At 44.1% G+C, this 19,756-nt stretch overlaps 1 protein-coding gene across 7 annotated transcripts in view; it reads left to right on the top strand.

Moving 5' to 3' along the window:
- The window catches only part of EMSY (EMSY transcriptional repressor, BRCA2 interacting), a 123,776-nt gene that overhangs the window by 59,909 nt on the left and 44,111 nt on the right, over positions 1 to 19,756 (top strand). For 4 of the 7 annotated variants that reach the window (XM_030200048.1, XM_030200054.1, XM_030200051.1 and 1 more), the window contains 3 exons: positions 10,365 to 10,501; positions 17,755 to 17,928; positions 19,426 to 19,645. In XM_030200048.1, the coding sequence (XP_030055908.1) occupies positions 10,365 to 10,501; positions 17,755 to 17,928; positions 19,426 to 19,645 (531 nt within the window). The remainder of the gene's footprint in view (positions 1 to 10,364; positions 10,502 to 17,754; positions 17,929 to 19,425; positions 19,646 to 19,756) is intronic. The other 3 variants (XM_030200050.1, XM_030200052.1, XM_030200053.1) reach the window with 1 other exon arrangement.

A 19,756-nucleotide genomic window follows, 5' to 3' on the forward strand; every position in this document is an offset into this window, starting at 1 on the left:
AGAGGGCGCCTGCGGCACGGGAGTATCTTCAGGTGTTAGGTCTGATGGCTGCGGCTATAGAGGTAGTACCTTGGGCCAGGGCCCACAGACAGTTGCAGAGCTCGTTGTTGACTCGTTGGTCCCCTCAGTCCCAGGAGTTGGAGGAGCGGTTAGCGCTGCCGGAGAGGGTTCGGCGCAGCCTCTGCTGGTGGCTTCACACTCCGAATCTAGCGAAGGGTATGCCGCTAGAGGTGCCAAATTGGGTGGTACTGACCACGGATGCGAGTCTGTTAGGCTGGGGGGCGCATTGTCTAGGGCAGGTGGCCCAAGGGCGATGGACGTCGGAAGAGGCGTCGTGGTCCATCAATCGCCTGGAGACTCGAGCAATTCGGTTGGCTCTTCGGTCCTTCCAGAGTCTGCTAGAGGGCAAGGCGGTCAGGGTTCTTTCCGACAATGCCACGGCCGTAGCTTATGTGAATCGGCAGGGGGGGACGAAGAGCCCGGGATTAGCTGTAGAGGCAGCGGAGCTGTTGGGGTGGGCAGAGGCTCATCTTCAGGCTCTGTCGGCAGGTCACGTAGCAGGAGTGGACAATGTGGACGCGGATTATCTGAGCAGACACATGTTGGATCCCGGAGAGTGGGCTCTCCATCACTCAGTGTTCGAGCGGATAGTGTTGCAGTGGGGTCGTCCGGTGTTGGATCTCATGGCATCGGCCGACAATGCGCAGGTCGCGCGGTACTTCAGTCGTCGAAGAGATGCTCGAGCCGAGGGTCTCGACGCGTTGGTTCTGCCGTGGCCGACTCAGCAGTTGCTCTATGTGTTTCCGCCGTGGCCGCTGGTGGGCCGCGTGGTGCAGCGGATCGGTCGTCATCCCGGCTTAGTGATTCTGATAGCGCCCAATTGGCCTCGTCGGCCATGGTACGGAGATCTGGTGCGGTTGTTAGTGCAGGATCCTTTTCCCCTGGGGTCTCGGGTGAGACTGGTGCAGGGACCGATCGAGATGGCCGACCCCTCTCCATTCTTGCTTACGGCTTGGCTCTTGAAAGGCACAGATTGAGAAAGAAGGGTTTCTCGGCCAGGGTCATTGATACAATGTTGCGGTCGCGTAAGAAGTCCACATCGTTGGCTTATGTGCGGGTGTGGCGCATCTTTGAGAATTGGTGTCTTGAACGGAATGTTGTCCCCTTGCGGGCTTCGGTGATGGAGGTTTTGGAGTTTTTGCAGGATGGTTTGGATAGGGGGCTCTCCCTTTCTTCCCTGAAGGTGCAGGTGGCTGCTTTGTCTTGTTTCAGAGGTAAGATTCGAGGAGTCTCCTTGGCAGCTTCTCCGGACGTAGGGCGGTTCCTGAGGGCAGTGAAGTTGATTCGGCCGCCCCGTCGTCCGATGGTTCCGCCTTGGGATTTGAATGTGGTCTTGGAGACTCTGGTGGGGCCTCCGTTTGAACCATTGGCGTCCATCACATGTAAGGATCTTACCTTGAAGACAGTTTTTCTGGTGGCCATTGCTTCCGCTCGTAGAATTTCAGAGTTGCAAGCCTTGTCTTGTAGGGAACCTTTTCTGTCCTTTGCGAAAGAGAAAGTGACTTTGAGGACGGTGCCTTCCTTTGTTCCTAAGGTGGTTTCAGCGTTCCATGTGAATCAGGTGATCTCGTTACCGGTGTTGGGGGATCGTTCGGGGGATGCCTCTCAGCGTCGGTTGGCTAAGTTGGATGTTCGGCGCGCCTTGCGGTCCTATTTGAGCAGAACGAGAGAATTCCGGGCTTCGGATAGGTTGTTCGTTTTGTTTGGAGGTCCCAAGAGAGGGGCTGCGGCCTCCAAGGGGACTCTGGCTAGGTGGTTGAAGGAGGCTATTGCCTCAGCTTATTTGTTGAGGCGGCGTGCGGTGCCCCCGTTACTTAAGGCGCATTCAACTCGGGGGGTTGCTGCTTCCTGGGCGGAGAGTAGTTTTGTTCCTCCGCAGGATATTTGTAAGGCAGCGGCATGGTCCTCCATTCATTCCTTTGTGAAGCATTATAGGATTGACGTTCAGGCAAAGGAGGATGCATGTTTTGGAGCGGCTGTACTGACTTCTGCGTTTCGAGGGTCCCACCCTTAAGTTTCTACTGCTTTGGTACTTCCCACGCGTCTTGACCGGTCTGGAGGGTCGCTGAGGAAGGTGAAATTAGGCCTTACCTGCTAATTTTCTTTCCTCTAGACCCTCCAGACCGGTCAAGAGCCCGCCCTATGGATTTTCAGAGATATTGTTCGTATCAGAAGTATTTGAGCCGTGTTCTGCTATGACTATTCCTTTTCTTTTGTTGGGCCGGAGAGTTTTCTTCGCCCATAATATTTGACAGAGCGGGGCGCTTGTCGTTCCGTCTGTCTGAGCACACTGTTGGTGTTGACTATTGGTTTTCCAGGTACAGGGGTTTTATAGTTCAGAGTTCAGGTTGCAGGGGGGTTTTTCTCTGCTTTGCTAAGTGTATACTGGCTTCTGTGGGATGGGCACAGGTTATATGTACATAGTTGAAGTTAGTGTTCTCAGTCTCCCTCTGCTGGTAGGCGAGCATAACCCACGCGTCTTGACCGGTCTGGAGGGTCTAGAGGAAAGAAAATTAGCAGGTAAGGCCTAATTTCACCTTTCTTTTCGTCTACCATACCAGTCCAGAATGAATGTCTTATGCTCCTCAACCAGCAGATGGAAACGGAAAAAGTTGTGAACCCTGATCTGTCATGCTCCAGTAAAGAGGGTTGTGGTGGCAACCGTTTTGGAAGGATTGTTTCGATTGGGTACAGTGGTTGTGTACCACAGAAAGAGTTGGATATAAGTCAGAACTCCATCTATAGACCTCAAGAAAGAGGACACCTATTGTTCCTTCCTGAATCTGAAGGGGGTAAATCTGGTGCCCTGTATTCAGTGGTGTGCTAGTAAATTTTTAACGACAGGCTCTCTCCCCGGTCCACCTCGGCGCCCCCCAAAATTGCAGAGCTGGCTATAGCCAGTGGGGGGGGGGGGGGGGGGGGGGGCAATGCATTACTCTCTCCAGGAAAAAAAAAATTAAATGATCCCGGGTTCCAATCTAATTCATGTTTAATGTGGGATAAAATGCCATAAATAAGTAAATAAATATAAACTTTTAATGTTGAGCACCTGATTCTCAAAGTGAACATATTCCAAACACTATAATGAAAATAAAATGATTTTTTCTACCTTTGTTGTCTGGTGACTGTTTTTCTGATCATGCTGGCCCAGTATCCAATTCTGCTGCTATCTGTCCTCCTAACTCCGTTTCCAGGGCTTCCTTTCCATTTATTTCTTTTACTTTCCTCCTTTCTTCTTCATTTCTGGTCCTCAGCTTCTGCCTATTTTCTTCATCCATGTGCAGTTTTTCTCCTTTCTTCCTTTTCCCTTATCTTATCTCCTTCCTCACTCTTCTCTCCCCTCCATCTATGTCCAGCATTTATTCTCTCTCCCCTCCTCTCCCCCTGCCCTCCATTCACCCATGGCCAGCGACCCTTCTCTCCCCTGCCCTCCATCCACCCATGGCCAGCAGCTCCCTTTTCTCTCCCCTGCCCTCCAGCCACCCATGGCCAGCAGCTCCCTTTTCTCTCCCCTGCCCTCCAGCCACCCATGGCCAGCAGCTCCCTTTTCTCTCCCCTGCCCTCCAGCCACCCATGGCCAGCAGCTCCCGTTTCTCTCCCCTGCCACCCCCTCCCGACTTGTTCCGCGAATTCTCCTGCTTCCTCCCTCCCTCCCGATCAGGTCCCTCACCGACCCTACCTTGGCCATCAAATTCTTCGGGGCAGGCAGTGTTGCCTGCCCGCTGCCATCGCTGACTTTCCTCCGCCGCCCGATCGCGCTTCAAAATGGCCGCCGAGACTTACAGAAGTCTCGGCGGCCATTTTTAAAGCGCAAACAGGCGGCGGAGGAAAGTCAGCGATAGCAGCGGGCAGGCAACACTGCCTGCCCCGAAGAATTCGATAGTCAAGGTAGGATCGGTGAGGGAACGGATCCGGAGGGCGGAGGGAGGGAGAGCCGGCTCGCCCTTTCCAACAACCGGCTCGCAAGTCCGGCCAAAATTTAACAACCGGATCTTGCGAGCCGGAGCGAGCCGGCTCCAGCACACCACTGCCTGTATTCCACATTTTTGAATGGAAATGCTGCAGTCAGTAACTGTTTTGGTGTTCAAGGAAGCACACTTTCATATTCTGGTTTGCAAGGCGCATCAAAGATTTTTGAGGTTTGCTGTTCTAGGGTACTTGTGGTAGTGATGAAATTGCACAAGCGAGTAGTCCTCATTCATCCATATCTGGGTGATTGTCAGGATCAGGTCAGAGTTGGTAAGCCACTTCTAAGTGATCAGTTACAGCAGTCTCTTGGTTGGTTTGTCAACTTTGAGAAGACCAAGCTGGAACCCTTCTCAATGCCTTAAATATTTAGGGACTTTGTTCTGTACTTGGAAGGGAAAGGTATTTCTGAACAAGCAGAGGGCACTCGAGCTTCAAACCCCTAAAATACTACCGGTACATCGATGGCATTTTTATGATTTGGACTGAGAGGGAAGAAACTCTGAAAGAATTTTACAATTCCTTCAATACATACCATCCTACAATCGGATTCAAAATTGATTGCTCCCCAGAAAAAGTCAGTTTTTTGGACACCACAGTCTGTTAGTGATGGCTATATACAAACATCCATATACAAGAAAGAAACCCACAGACAAATGCAGCTACCTCCACAACTCTAGCTTCCACCATTCACATACTACTACTACTACTTAACATTTCTAGAGCGCTACTAGATCCATTATTTACAGCCAAGCCACAAGATACCACCATATCTGCTCTGGCCCAGGGGATAGAGACAGATACCTTGAAATCCTGACTGCATCCTTCGAACAGAAAGGCTACAACCCCAAAATAATCTCCAAGAATATTGCCTCCCTCAAAACACCCAGGGAAAATCTGCTACAGTTCAAAAAAAAAAAGCCACAGACAGAATCCCCCTTATAGTGACATACAACCCAGAGCTTGAAAAATTAAGAAAAATCATAAAAGCTCTGCAGCCTCTACTCCAGGAGGATGAATTACTGAAAGAGATATTCCCATCCCCACCAGTGCTGGCCTTCCACCAGCCACCCAACTTAAAACACAAGCTAATTAGAAGTAAGCTCCCAACACAGACTGAAAAAGAAGAGAAGGGCACACATCCCTGCAATATACCCAGCTGCAAGCTATGCCAAAACATTTCAGAGGACCCCATGGTCATTCACAAAGGAAAAATATTCAACATTAAGGAATCTTTCACGTGCTCATCTTCCAATGTGGTATATATCATTCAGTGTAAAAAGTGTGATGAAGGCTGCTACATTGGAGAAACAAGTCAGATGCTAAAGAAGAGATTTAATTTACATAGACACCATATGAAAAATGCTAGTACCAATAAGGATGTCACCCCTGTGGGGCAGCACTTTACAAAACCAGAAAACTGTACCAGTGATTTCATGGTAAGAATCCTGAAAGGGAACTTTAAAACAATACAGGAACGTAAGACCTTTGAAGTCATAATGATTAAATATTTTGACACCCACCAGACAGGACTTAACAAAGATCTGGGGTTTCTAGCCTATTATAAACCATAAAATTGTACTGCTTTGTCACCCTCCTGTCTCCATGCCTATCTCCCGGTCCCTCGTCCACCCGACTCTTCCTGTCTCTCACCTATTCACCTCCATCCTGTTAGACTGCCACTGAAATGCTTTGATGTTTCACTTATATATACTGTCATCTACCAACATTTGCTTATTTCCGATCTGACGAAGAAGAGCAACCTTCGAAAGCTAATCAAGAAATGTATTAAGTTATGTCCAATAAAAAAAGGTATCATCTTATTTTCTTTTCCATGTTTTTATTTTGTTTTATTTTTCTTGATTACCTTTGATTGATCTGTGAACTGCTTAGAACTTTTTGTTTATAGCAGTATATAATTATTACTGTTAACGTTATTTTATTAAAAACAAAGAAGCAAAAACTTTCTCAATGAACTCTGGTGAAAATGAAACAACATAGGAGACAGTGGGGAACTTGAAGGGATCCTGTTCCTAGAATTCCAGCTGGGAAATTGTATCCCAGTTTTGAACACACACCATCTTCTGTTAAAAAAAAAGTTTTAAGCCATTTCACAACTGTTCTGCTATTCCAATACATTATTTTCTGTGTCAAAGGCTGCTTAAATATTGAATTGTGACAAGATCACCTGATCTCCTGCACTCAAAGATTTTTTTTTTTTAATAAACTTCAGAAACTATAGAATTCGGTAAAAGCTCTGTACTGTGATAATGTCGAAATCCAAACTGAGAAAAGTGCAGTAAATCAACTTTTTCTGCAAAGTGGGATAAATGCTGCACTAGCACTACTTCAAGCTAAGTATAGAGATGCTGGCAATAGGACAAAACTTGTTAGCTACAGTCATATTCAGCCCTTTATCTTTTGGTAACGGTGTTAGCATTGTCACCTAAAGAAACTGGAAACATCCCCTGGTTTAGGTTTGTATTTACAAATTGTCATGCTTGAGGGTGAGTGAGCCCTTGCACTGCTGTTGATCAGCACTGCCTGCCTGCCCGCCCAAGGGACAGACAGACTGTAGCAAGTGGTAGGTGAGTCCCTGCTAAAGGGATTGCTCCAATAGAGACATCGGAGGAAGGAGGGAAACTGAAAGCTAGAAGCAGGAGCTGGGCTGGAAGCTGAAACCAGAGCTGGGAGCAGGAGCTCAGTGGGCCGCTGGAACCAGGATGTCTTGTTGCAAGGCAAAGAGGTAGAGAGCAATGACTGCAGAAGAAGGCCCAGGGTGATGACATCAGCAAGGGGTGGGCTTGAACATCATCAACCCAAATACAGCCTCCCCCAAGCAAGCACGCACAGCTGTTGGCAGGCTGGAGAAGGGAGCAGTGCGGGAGACAGCGGAGCATGTCGTGCGGGACCCCGACGCGGAGGTAAGGGAGCATGGGGGCAACCGTGACACTAATTGAGTTAGTCAAATTATTATATCCCACGGAGTAAAAACATCAGATAAACAGGACAAGTTTGCAATTAGCTGAGGATAAGCCTATATGTTATGGTTTGAACTTTGTAAGTCATTACTTGTAAAAATGAATCCTAAATCATATCCACTTTAATTCCTGGCAAAATGTCATAATCAGCTCCCTGTCAGGCTATCTCAAGCAGCTTGCAAGCCAAAAATAGTGCTTGGATTTTTTTAATTTTTTATATTTTCTCTGAAAATAAAGCCAAAATATCAGCTGATGTGTGAGAAGTAACATCCACTTGATCTACACAATCAGGGGGTAAACAAATCCCTCTTAATCACTTTTATAAATCTATTAAACATTATCAACCAAACTAGAATATGTCTTCCTAGCTTCTCTTAGACGTATTTTATAATTTTTAATGCAATTTTCCACTTAAATCTATTCTGGGAATCCTTTTGTTCATCTCTATAATAGCTCAGCTTAGTGATAATTTTGTTTCTGTTCTTCACATTCTAATGTGTGCAGGGCTTTGATCTGTTACCTGGAGATTACCAGTGATTTTGGTAGGTCAGATAGGTTGTCTTTTTTTTTTTTTTTTTTTGTGGGGCTGAGAGGAGATGAAGCATTAACAAAATAACCATAACAACATGCTGACTTATGGCAGTTTCATCAGCTTGTACAGTAGAGACTCAATTTTTATTCAAAATAAATGGGGCCAACCTGCTGTCAGGTAACTGAAAAGTTGGGTAATCAGAGTGTGACAAAATAGTGGGTTTTTAAGCCTTTAAACTGTATTAATTTCTTGAAATGTATTTCTCCTATTGGCCAGCAGGTGACATTTTCTTGTTATAAAGCTGTGGCAGAAAGTGACTGTTCTCTCTTTAGTTTAGCACAGAGAGGAAGTAACCAGTAGTATACTTTTAAAATGTGCTGTTCTGGGCTCTGATTGACCCAGGAATTCAAATCCAGTCTGGAAGTACTGGATTTTTCTTCAGTCTCAGCCAGGGAGAGAGAGAGATCTCTTCACCGAGACCCTGTGAACAGTTATATTCTATAACTGTGAACAGCTATATTTCCTGTAATCCCCAGGCATTATCCAGGTAGTGACTAAATGTTTAGATTGTTTTAATATTGCCCCATATTCAGTTACCTGTTGTTGTGTGCTGTTTTGGTTCCATCTATTTTTATGGTTCACTAGTCAATATTTTTATGACGATAAACGTTTTTTAGTTTACTGACTCTGCTTGTCTGGACTGACTAAGAATCATGGTGGTTTGTGTGTTGGGTCTGTGAGTGCTTTCTAGGAACTGTGGGATCACTGGGAGTGTGGCCCCAATAACCTAGAAAACACTGGGGATAACCTGAGAGCGGGAGACTCGCCCAGAGGTGGTTGGGACCCAGTCGGTGGGAGGAGGGTGCTAGTGTAGAGCACATGCCCAGGTGCAGGTGGACCTGAGCAGTGTTGAGGGCAGATCCCCTAAGTTGCCGCAGGGATAGCCCCAGGTGGGTGATAAGCGTTCCGTGACACCAAGACTCTACAATCCTCTGTTTCCCCTCCCGCCATAGTGTGGCCTCCCCACTCCTGGATCCCCCCCCCCCCCCCAATCAACTGCCTCCCTGTCCACTCAACCAAGGTAGGCGCTTCCTTGGGCCCAGCAGTGAGGTTGGAGCAGGAGCAATCTCTGGTCACTCCTACCCATCCTGGCTCGGCTTTCAAAATGGCTGTCACGAGCTAGATATTTGGTTCACTTTGAAAATCAATGTTCTGTATTTGCTTAGAGCAAGCTTGCCCATCCTAGGCCTGCGGACCAAAACCCAGCCCACCAAGAGCTTTTATCCGGACAGGATTCCTTCCTTCCCTGCCGTGACTCAACTATTTTCAAGTTTCAATTGCAGGGTGCCAGAAGTTCCGGTTGATCTTGTGGTTTCAAATTTCACGAGACTTGAAACTGAGAGACCAACTTGAACTTCCAGCACGGCTCAAGCTTGTAGACCGTAGAGTTGCAAGGGGAAACAGGAATCCTGCTAAGCTTCTGCCACTGGAACCAAGTGAGGGGAAAGAGACTGTGAAGGCTTTTGGGGGGGGGGGGGGGAGGCATGAGAGAGAGAGGGGGAAAAAGTTTGGGTAAAGGCTGGGGGGGGGGGGGGGGTGAGCATGAGCAAATGAGACTGTGGTACATGAGAGGGTGATTGGATGAACCTAGACTAAACTGATTTCTTCAGTGAAACAATCCAACTACCTGTAATAGCAGAACCTGAGCTTCCCTGACTCTTATTTACTTTCATTTTTTATTGTAGTTTATTTTTTACCACTGTCAGTGACTAAAGCAGTAGTCTAGAAGCTGAGTACATGAGAGAGAGAGACTGGGTGAAAGTTAGGGGGAGTACTTGAAAGAGAGAGACAGTGTTTTCGGGGTATGCGATTCTCAGAGCATGTATGTGTGTTTTGGCCCTCCAAATGTTACAAAATATAAAATGTTCCCCCCCCCCCCCCCAAAAAAAAAAAAAAATAGAAAAAGATTGGACAAGCCTAACTTAGAGGTTCTGCTGGAGTCATCCTTAGCACTTTGTGCTTCTCAACTTGTCACATTATCTAGTCAGAAATTTGATAGGTGTTCATAATGGTACTCTACTGGATGCCATTCTTTGTACCTTTAAAAATCAGAGCAGTGTGAGCATGAGAAGATTACTTAAAAAAGTATTTATTTATTTATTTATTTACAGCACTTATATCCCACAATTTCCCACCCAAGGGTAGGCCCAATGTGGCTTACAACAATCTACATAAACATACAGCAGGCAAGGTCAAAGCAGTTAATGTTCTAGAAGTATAATGGATAAGGACAGAAGCGAGATGAAGAAGCAGAGGTGGTAATATGACAGCGGGGAAGACGGTTCAGAAGTTAGAGGTGCCAGACGGTAGTGGTGTGTACGCTTTGCCAAATAGAAAGGTCTTGAGGCGCTTTTTGAAGGTAGTATGATCAGTGGTAAATTTCACTAGCTTAGGTAGATCATTCCAGAGATGGGCACTAGTGTAGGAGAAAGTTGATGCGTAGGTTCTTTTGTATGTAAGTCCAGAATATACTGGGTGATGGAGGTTTAAGTACGAGCGTGCGTGTAAAATAACAAAAGAGCACCACTTTGCATATTATAGTGCAATCCTAATTATTTAAAAATAAAGAAAACTCTTCCATGTCTTCCCTAGGGTTATTTTTTTTATCACATAATGTTGATATCCCTAAATTGTTCGTGAAATTTGTGTGTATGTATGCTTGCACAAATGTTTACAGATTTTTATGAGGAAACTAAATTTGCTTTATGTAGTTCTAACCTCTGATTTTTGAATTCTCTAGTAACCAACTCTTTGTCTTCTTTAAGGAACTACGACAAAGATAACCACCATCCCAATAAACTCCAAGCCCAATGTCATTGTTGTGCAGAAGACGACAGGGAAAGGAACAACCATTCAGGGCCTCCCAGGCAAAAATGTTGTCACCACGTTGCTGAATGCTGGAGTAAGTAGTTTACCTCTCAGGCCCCAGAGTTTTCCAAGGCAGTGTTTTGCTAATACCCACAATCTAAAGCAGTGTCGGTGAATCTTTGTTCTGTAAATCAAAGAAGACCGTTTATTTGGCTTGTACCAAACTTATTGTTCTAACTGCCCTCAGGTTTTTCTTGCAGAATCTGACACTGAGCCTACTATGGCCTTCAATGTGTCATATGGTGCTGTAGACTAAGCCTGTGTGAGGATATAATCCTCTCCCCCCCCCCCCCCCCCCCCCTCAGCAGATCAGACAGACTATATGTGGGGCTTTGAATTCTTCCGCCCTCTGCTTTAGAGAAGGAAGTTGGTAAGCCTATGCCTTATAAAATGCTCTAAACTTTCATTCCAGAACGTTAATTCTACAAATGCAATCACTAGGCATCACCTAGTCACTTTTTCTGACTCTACCTACATCCTTTCTCATGAATTCTTCCAGCAAGAAAATCTCCTATCTGTGCCTTTCTGCATCATAGACTCCATGCTTTCCACCTTATTGTGCCATACACCCGGAAGAGACTTTTGACCCGTGAGTTGTAACGTGGCACCCAAGAAAGCAAATAAAATGCTAGGAATTATTAGGAAAGGTATGGAGAATAAAACAGAAAACCATAATTCCACTGTATCACTCTGTGGTGCAACCTCATCTCAGAAAAAAGATGTAGTAGAATTAGAGAAGATACAGAGAAGGGGGTGCTAGTGAACAGCAAAATTTTTTTTTTTTTTTTACATTTGTACCCCGCACTTTCCCACTCATGGCAGGCTCAATGCGGCTTACATATTGTATACAGGTACTTATTTGTACCTGGGGCAATGGAGGGTTAAGTGACTTGCCCAGAGTCACAAGGAGTTGCCTGTGCCTGAAGTGGGAATTGAACTCAGTTCCTCAGTTCCCCAGGACCAAAGTCCACCACCCTAACCACTAGGCCACTCCTCCACTCCTGCCCTCAGGTTTTTCTTGCAGAATCTGACACTGAGCCTACTATGGCCTTCAATGTGTCGTATGGTGCTGTAGACTAAGCCTTGTTGAAACTGGAGGTTCTGGAACTGTAACAAAATACTTGCCCTCGTCTGCGCTTTTAATCTGAACTCAAATCAGATTGACGGATTTATTATATTTAATACGGCTTGAACAAAACATCCTAAATTGGATTTTGCATTTTTTCCTCATACCGGAGATTAAACAAAGACAAGATACTCTCGCTCCTCTCATTCCCATTCTGTAAGGCATACCAAACCCCAGCCTTGGCAGACCTCTAGAATATGCTAATTGAAGAGGAATGCACATTTTTCCAATTCCTCTGATCCTATTCCCACCCATTTACTTAGAAGAGATGACAGTAGGAGAGAGAGTGCTATCTGTCATATTCTCAATCTTTCCACTGCAACTGTTCCTGATGCCTTCAAACATGCTGTAGTTACACCACTCCTCAAAAAAACCTTCATTAGATCTACCTTTCCTTCCAACTATCGCCCCATCTCCCTTCTCCCTTTCCTATCCATGCTACTTGAACGTGCTGTTCACCGCCATTGTCTTGTCTTTCTTTCGTGTCAAGCTATTCTTGGTCCACATCAATCTGGCTTTCACCCTCTTCATTCGACTGAAACAGCTGTTGCTAAAGTATCCAATGACCTGTTCCTGGCCAAATCCAAAGGTCTCTATTGTGTCCTCATCCTTCTCAATCTATCTGCTGCTTTTGACAGTGTTGATCACCGCCTACACCTTGATACACTGTCTTCATTTGGATTTAAGGGCTCTGTGCTTTTACTACTACTACTACTTAACATTTCTAGAGCGCTACTAGGGTTACGCAGCGCTGTACAATTTAACAAAGAGAGACAGTCCCTGCTCAAAGAGCTTACAATCTAATAGACAAGTGAACGGTCTGTCCGATAGGGGCAGTCAAATTGGGGCAGTCTGGATTCACTGAACGGTAAGGGTTAGGTGCCGAACGCAGCATTGAAGAGGTGGGCTTTAAGCAAAGACTTGAAGACGGGCAGGGAGGGGGCTTGGCGTAAGGGCTCAGGAAGGTTGTTCCAAGCATAGGGTGAGGCTGGGCAGAATGAGCAGAGCCTGGATTTGGCGGTGGTGGAGAAGGGTACTGAGAGGAGGGATTTATCCTGTGAACGGAGGTTACGGGCGGGAACATAAGGGGAGATGAGGGCAGAAAGATAGTGAGGGGCAGCAGACTGAGTGCATTTGTAGGTAAGAAGAAGAAGCTTGAATTGAATGCGGTATCTGATCGGAAGCCAGTGAAGTGACCTGAGGAGAGGGGTGATATGAGTATATCGGTTCTGGCGGAATATGAGACGTGCAGCAGAGTTCTGAACAGATTGAAGGGGGGCTAGATGGCTAAGTGGGAGGCCGGTGAGGAGTAAGTTGCAGTAGTCCAGGCGAGAGGTAATGAGAGCGTGGACGAGAGTTCGGGTGGTGTGTTCAGAGAGGAAAGGGCAAATTTTGCTGATGTTAAAGAGGAAGAAGCGACAGGTCTTGGCTATCTGGCTTTTCTGGTTTTCTTCTTATCTCTTCCATCACACTTTTAGTGTATAGTCTGGTGGATCCTCCTCCACTTCTATCCCACTGTCAGTTGGTGTAGCTCATGGGATCTGTCTTGGGACCTCTTCTTTTCTCCATCTACACTTCTTTCCTTGGTGCTCTGATTAGAGAGTTGCACGGGGACAGGAATCCAACCCGTTGCCAATAGGAGTCTTACCCGTCCCTGCCCGTTCCCGCAAGAATTTAACTTGTCCTCACCTAGTCCCACAAGAATTTAATGGTACATTAAAAAAATTCCTGTCGGCTCTCTCAGTCTCTGGGTTTGAGCCACAGCACTGCAGGCAAGGAAGGAGCGAAAGTTGGAACACTCTGGTGCACACATGTAAGACTTCTCTGATTCACTGGCACTGTTTGCTAAGAGATTACCACATGCACGCGCCAGTAGGTCAGGTGACATCTGATGCTTGTGCCTGTGTCAGAGCTGAGGTCTGCGCATCAGCCTGGGAAGCAGAGATGATGAATAGTAACATAGTATATGACAGCAGATAAAAACCGGATCGGTCCATCCAGTCTGCCCAATAGTCACAATCGTTATCAATTCATGATTAAATCAACAATGAATGTGATATTATATACTTGATTATGGTCTTGCTGTGGCGTTTCTGGGACATAGACCATAGAAGTCCGCTTGGCCCTATCCTTATGTTCCAACTGCTGGAATTGCCCTCAAAGCCCACTCCAGCCTTTTCATCTTCTCATTTGTGGGACAGAGACCATAAAAGTCTGTCCAGCACTGTCTTCATGTTCCAGCCACTAAAGTTGCTGTCTAAACCCTTTCCAGCCCATCCTAAACCATATTGCCATATATGAGAGACAGACCGTACAGGTCTGCTGCTATTGGCCCTAGTTCACCACTGCCAGAGTTCATCATCTAAGTGTCACACGACACATCCACACACATGCAGCCATTTAAGTTTAGGTTTGTTATAACTTCCATTTTCTAATTAGAGATCCTCTGTGTTCATCCCATGCCTTTTTGAATTTCATCACCATTTGTATCTCTAGCACCTCCTTAATGGAGACTTTCCACATCTGTGCTGTTAAAGCAAGGAGGAGGAGGAGACAGCACTCAAAGAACTTGGTACTCAGTAGGTGAAAGGCTGGCGCAAGTGTAGCATACACTTCCACGAGAACCCCACAGGAACTGCTTCCGTCCCCACGAGAACCCTACAGGAACTACTTCCATCCTCCCCAGTGGCTAGGAATTTCAGATTGTCTGGGATAGGGAGAGGTGATCCCAAGGCGTTTATGGTTGTGAAACGTGCAGTGTTGTGCTGAAATGAGAGTGTCGGGCAGTAAATTTTTTCCTTGTTCAATTTCAGCTTGAAGGCAGTTGCCCATGTTTCCATGGTGTTCATGCTGCTCTTGATTTTGGGTTTGATTTCTGATGGGTCATTTTTGAAAGGGATAAAGATTGTAACGTTGTCTGCATAGATGAATGGGTTAAGGCCTTGTTTGGATAGGGACCTGGCTAATGGGACCATCATTAGGTTGAATAATATAGGTGATAGTGGTGAGCCTTTTGGGGCTCCTCATTGCTCTTTCCATGATTTACTTGGTACATTCTGGTAGTTAAGAAACCCTTGAGCTATGTAAGTACCTTCTCTCCGATTCCTTTTTTTTTTTAAATTTTATTTTATTGATATTTATTTTAACATTACAAGATTAACTTGCAAACTGCAATACAGAGAAAATCAAAATATAAGAAAATATCCATCACAAATTATTTGTATGCTCTCTTTCTTAGACCACTAATAAAAGAAAAAGGAGGGGGGGGGGGGGGACGTATTACAGATGAGGAGATCATTGGTTATAAAGAGAAATATAAAAATAAAAATTTCTAGCCTGAATATTCCATCTTATTCAAATTCTTAATCAGTTATCAATCAAACTTAGTCTGTTTGGTTATTCTTTTTGTTTCCAAAAAAGTTCGAAGTTCTGGTTCAAAAAATACATATTTGTTACCCAAGTATCTTATAAGGCATTTACACGGGTAAGCCAATAGAAATGTTGCTCCGAGTGCCTTAGTCTCTTCTCTGAAAGCTAGAAATTTTTTCCTTCTATCTTGTGTTGTCGTTGTAACGCCTGGATATATCCATATTCTAGAACTGGGGAAAATCTTTGTCGATTTCTTAAAATACAGCTTTAATACTGCATTTAAGTCTTGCTCAAATACAAATGATGCAATAAAGTTCGCCGTATTTTAACTTCTGATATTGATTGTTCAAGTAAAGCAGTGATATCATGAACTCCTAAATCAGGAACATTTTCTAAAGGCAAACATTCTAGAGTCTCGAGTCCCACTCCGGGTTGCGGTATTTGAGGAAGGTAATAGACTTTATTTAATGGAGGAATAGCCTCAGGAGGGAATCGAGGAATCTCTGTCAAGTATTTTTTAAAGAAGTCTGACGCATTTATTCCTTCCGACATCGAAAAATTCAACAGTCTCAAATTTTACTGTCGATTAAAAATTTTCTATTTGTTCTATTTTACGTGATGTCAAAGGTTTATCCTTAACCAAAAATTCAGTAGTAGTTCTTATGTTTGAAACCTCTGATTGCAATTGAGAAATTTGGTTGTGATTCTTGTTTTACATTGTCAATAGATAGTTAAAGCTTCAACTTTACTTACAAGAAGAGAAGTGTCTCGGGCAGCTTTTGTAACTATTGTAGATAATTCTTGTATCGCTCCCCAAATAGTTTCTAAAGTTGGCACCAAGGGAGTTTTATGCTCCACGATCACTTCATCTGCGGCCTGGGGTAGAGTAGTGCCACTCAAGGCTTCGATGATACCAACTTCTGATTCGACTAGGCCTTCCTCTAGACCCCTCAGGTTCCCAGCAGGACACGGTGGTGGATTAAGATCCGGAGGAGATAGTGATGTTTCAATCCCCAGTAGTGCCGACGCTCCTCCGTCGGCTCCAACAGCAGGACTCAGCAAACCAGCTTCTGATGGAAGACTTTGTTGTGTATTGATGGAGAGTTTGTTGGATTGGGGACGAGGTTCTGGTCAGCAGCATTTGACCTTTCACTGTCCCTTTTCTCTTAGTATGCGGCATTAAATCAAAAAAGAAGAATAGTTTAGACAAGAAACAGAGCTCCACAAGCTTCCTCCAAATGAGTCACAGTAGTCAGGCCGCCATCTTGACTCCTTCCCCCGAGGTTGGCTCCCAAAACTGTCCCATCCCTTCCAATTCCTAATTTATCATTATTCTTTGTAGAATTTGGTGGTCCACCAAGTCGAAAGCGCTTGTCATGTCAAATTGGAGTAGGAGGAGGATTTTTCCTATTGAGATTTCATGTTTGAATCTGGCCGAGAGTATAATCAGTACTGGTTCTGTTCTGTGATGTGGTCTGAAGCCTGATTGGGGTTCATGTAATATTGAGAATTTGTTGATGTATTTTGTGATTTGTGTAGTTACTATACCTTCCGTCATTTTGGTCGTTAGTGGTATGGATGTCACTAGTGGGGTTTTTTTTTTTTTTTTGGTGTCTTTTGGGATTGATGTGAGCAGAATGTTTCCTTTATCCAGTACCTTCCTTTCTTCCCCCTTTCATGTTAACATTTGATTGTTCTTCCAGCTTTTAAAAGGGAAGAATGTGGAGTTCAAGACTGTATGGTTGTTGAATGTGTCGAGTACTGTTAAGCTGGCTTTTTTTGGGAGTCATCAAAAAGGTCAAGCTACTATTTGTTGCTGGCTGAAAGAAGCTGTTGTCTGTTTACAATCTTAAGCATAAGCAGCCTCATTCTACTAGAGGTGCATCTGCATCTTGAGCTGAATTCTGAGCTGTAGCACCAAGCAATATTTGTAAAGCGACAACATGGCCATATTTAACATTTGTTGATAAACTTTAGATTGGATTTAACTGCAAGAACAGAAGCTTCCTTTGGAGCAGAAGTGCTTGAAGCAGGGGTTACAGAATTCCTCCCATCTTAAGGATTGCTTTGCTATATCCCACAGGTTCTGGACTGATCTGGTTGACATAAGGAAGGAGAAAATCTTAACTGCTAACTTTTTCTTTTTTTGAGTTTCACCAGAACAGTCCAGATTCCCACACTATTCTGCTGACATGATTTTATTATTAACAGTTTGTTCTTGTACTGTTAATTTTTTGCAATTATTAATGCTCAGTTTCTTTATTAATATTAACAACAAATGGAGAGATAATATACAGCTTTGACATCTTGTATGTTTCTTATGCATTGCTTGGTTAGTCAAAATACTGAAGATTAAGGCTTCACTGTACCCTTGAAGGGTAAAACGCATAGGTCTTTTTATTTCTCTGTCTCCATTTGCTGGTAGAAAGAGTATAACCCACAGGTTCTGGACTGGTCTGGTGAGACTCAAAATAAAATTAACAGGTAGAACACAATTTCTCATTTATCACTCATTCTCTGACTTACTGAAACCAGTTAGCAATTATTACAAAAAAAAAAATCTGTTCTCCAATTAAGTGCTATCTGTCTTTGCTGTATAACCTTTTATTCTGCCGTGACAGTCCTTGTTCATATTTTTTTGCACCTCCACCATCAGCCCTCTTGCCATATACAAGAACTCCATGACATTGACTAGTTTCCTGGCCACTCTGTTCAGTTTTTGACACACTAGCTGCAGGCATACTCAAACAGATGAAGGTCTTAATAATGAAACGTTTTTGCCTTCACCATAGGGTGAGAAGACACTTCAGGCCATGTCGGCAGGGGCCAAGCCAGCCATCATCACAGCAACAAGGCCCATCACCAAGATGATCGTGACACAACCAAAGGGGTTGGGGTCTGCTATTCAGCCAACCACCAAAATCATTCCCACAAAGATCGTGTATGGTCAGCAGGGCAAGACGCAGGTACATGTGGGAAATCAGTTGTCCACTATTCGCCTGGGACGTGTGCCTTACATTGTAGATTTGTAAGATTAGTCACTGGTGCGCACAGCTCATGAGGTTATTCAGAAGCTGATGGCACCAGAGAATAAGGTATTGTCTAATAGGTCACACTTGAAAGATTTCTTCCTGCATTTCTTAATTTACTGTGTTTTAATAGACTGTTTAAGGAATAAAACAAACAAACAAAAAATAGTTGTATGTTTTAACACTGAAAGCTGATTTGTTGGAGCCAAGAAAAATATTCCTTTCCCATACAGAATGCCAAGGACATGCAGTTTTTCACACATGTCTTCTACTGGGAGCCTTTTGTGCAAACCCTAACCAATGCTGCCCAGTTTTATTCTTTAGATATGTCATGACCTATCATTTTTATAGGACATTTTGTGAATATATTACTTCTGTGTAAACGCCCTACCACCAATATGGAAACAGTACTTAGACCTTTGCAAGGCTGTACTGAGTATTCGTATTTGATTCAGTTCAGCCTCGAATAGTTTCCCGAATGTATTATTCGTATTCAGTTGAATAGTGATTTAAATTTGAGTATGAATAATCTGGGGCTCTGCTGTGCTAAATCCTACTGAAATAAACACTTGATCTCTGATTTCACGTTGCTTCTTTTATTATTTGTTACGTTAAAGCTCAATGACCGAATAGTAAAATATGCTATTCAGTACAGCTCTACTTAGAAGTGATTTTTTTTAAACTGTAAATATTTTTCACACTCGCAATTTTGTCTGCTTAAAACAGCAACACATCTATTTTTCTGGCTTTTGAATAATGAATGACTTCTGGGGTGGTAATATGGGTGGAGGAAAGAGAGAAGTGAATGTATCTCTCTGGTTCACCTTTAAAAAAAAAATGAGAAGGCAGTTAAAACTGTAGGCTTACAGTTGATGAATTAATGAAACTTGGAGAGGTCTGGGCAAATCAAAGTAGCAGTGAGGCATATTTTCAAAGCACTTAGCCTTCCAAAGTTCCATAGGTTTCTATGGAACTTTGGAAGGCTAAGTGCTTTGAAAACATGCCTCAGTGTCACCCATTCCTTTCTAGATTCTCATTTGAGCCAAAGTCACCAGTGAGGTGCTTTTGAGATGAGGCAGGCAGGCAGGCAGCCACAGAGAAGATCATGCCAAACAAATCTGATCTTCCTCTAGTAAATCCATGCTGCTTTGGAGCCTCTTGTTTTCTGGTTGCAGGAAACTCCTCTATTCTCCCTCTTAATTTATCTTCCTCAATGGTCACTGTTTGTAGTTACCAGCCTCCTCCCTATTTCCACTGCTATGAAGGACATTGTCTGCCTGACTCTGGTCATTTGGAACTATTCTTATGAAGGACATGAACAGGAGTTAATAGAACCTCTAAAAGCTGTTTTAATATCCTGGAAGTTTTAGTCAGTAGTTTTCTTGCTCAAGTGCCTTGCTTTAAATAAAAAAAAAAATTGTTTGTCTGTCTTAGGTCCTGATAAAACCAAAGCCAGTGACCTTTCAGGCCACTGTGGTGAGTGAGCAGACCAGGCAACTGGTGACAGAGACCCTTCAGCAAGCTTCCAGGGCGGTTGAGGCAAATAATGCCTCCATCCAAGAGGTGAAAGATGATCCACAGAGCTACACAGATAGCAGCTCTTCCTCTACCGAATCTTCACAGAACTCGCAAGGTATTGCAGTAGGTGTTGATGGTAGGTCTGAGTTTTAGCACTGATAATTCATCATTGTGTGCAGAGAGATCAGAAAAGAATGAATATTTTTTTTTTTTTGTAACTGCTGTTTTGATAAATTTTAATCACAAT

Source organism: Microcaecilia unicolor, chromosome 4 (assembly GCF_901765095.1).
Source record: "Microcaecilia unicolor chromosome 4, aMicUni1.1, whole genome shotgun sequence".
NCBI lineage: Eukaryota > Metazoa > Chordata > Amphibia > Gymnophiona > Siphonopidae > Microcaecilia > Microcaecilia unicolor.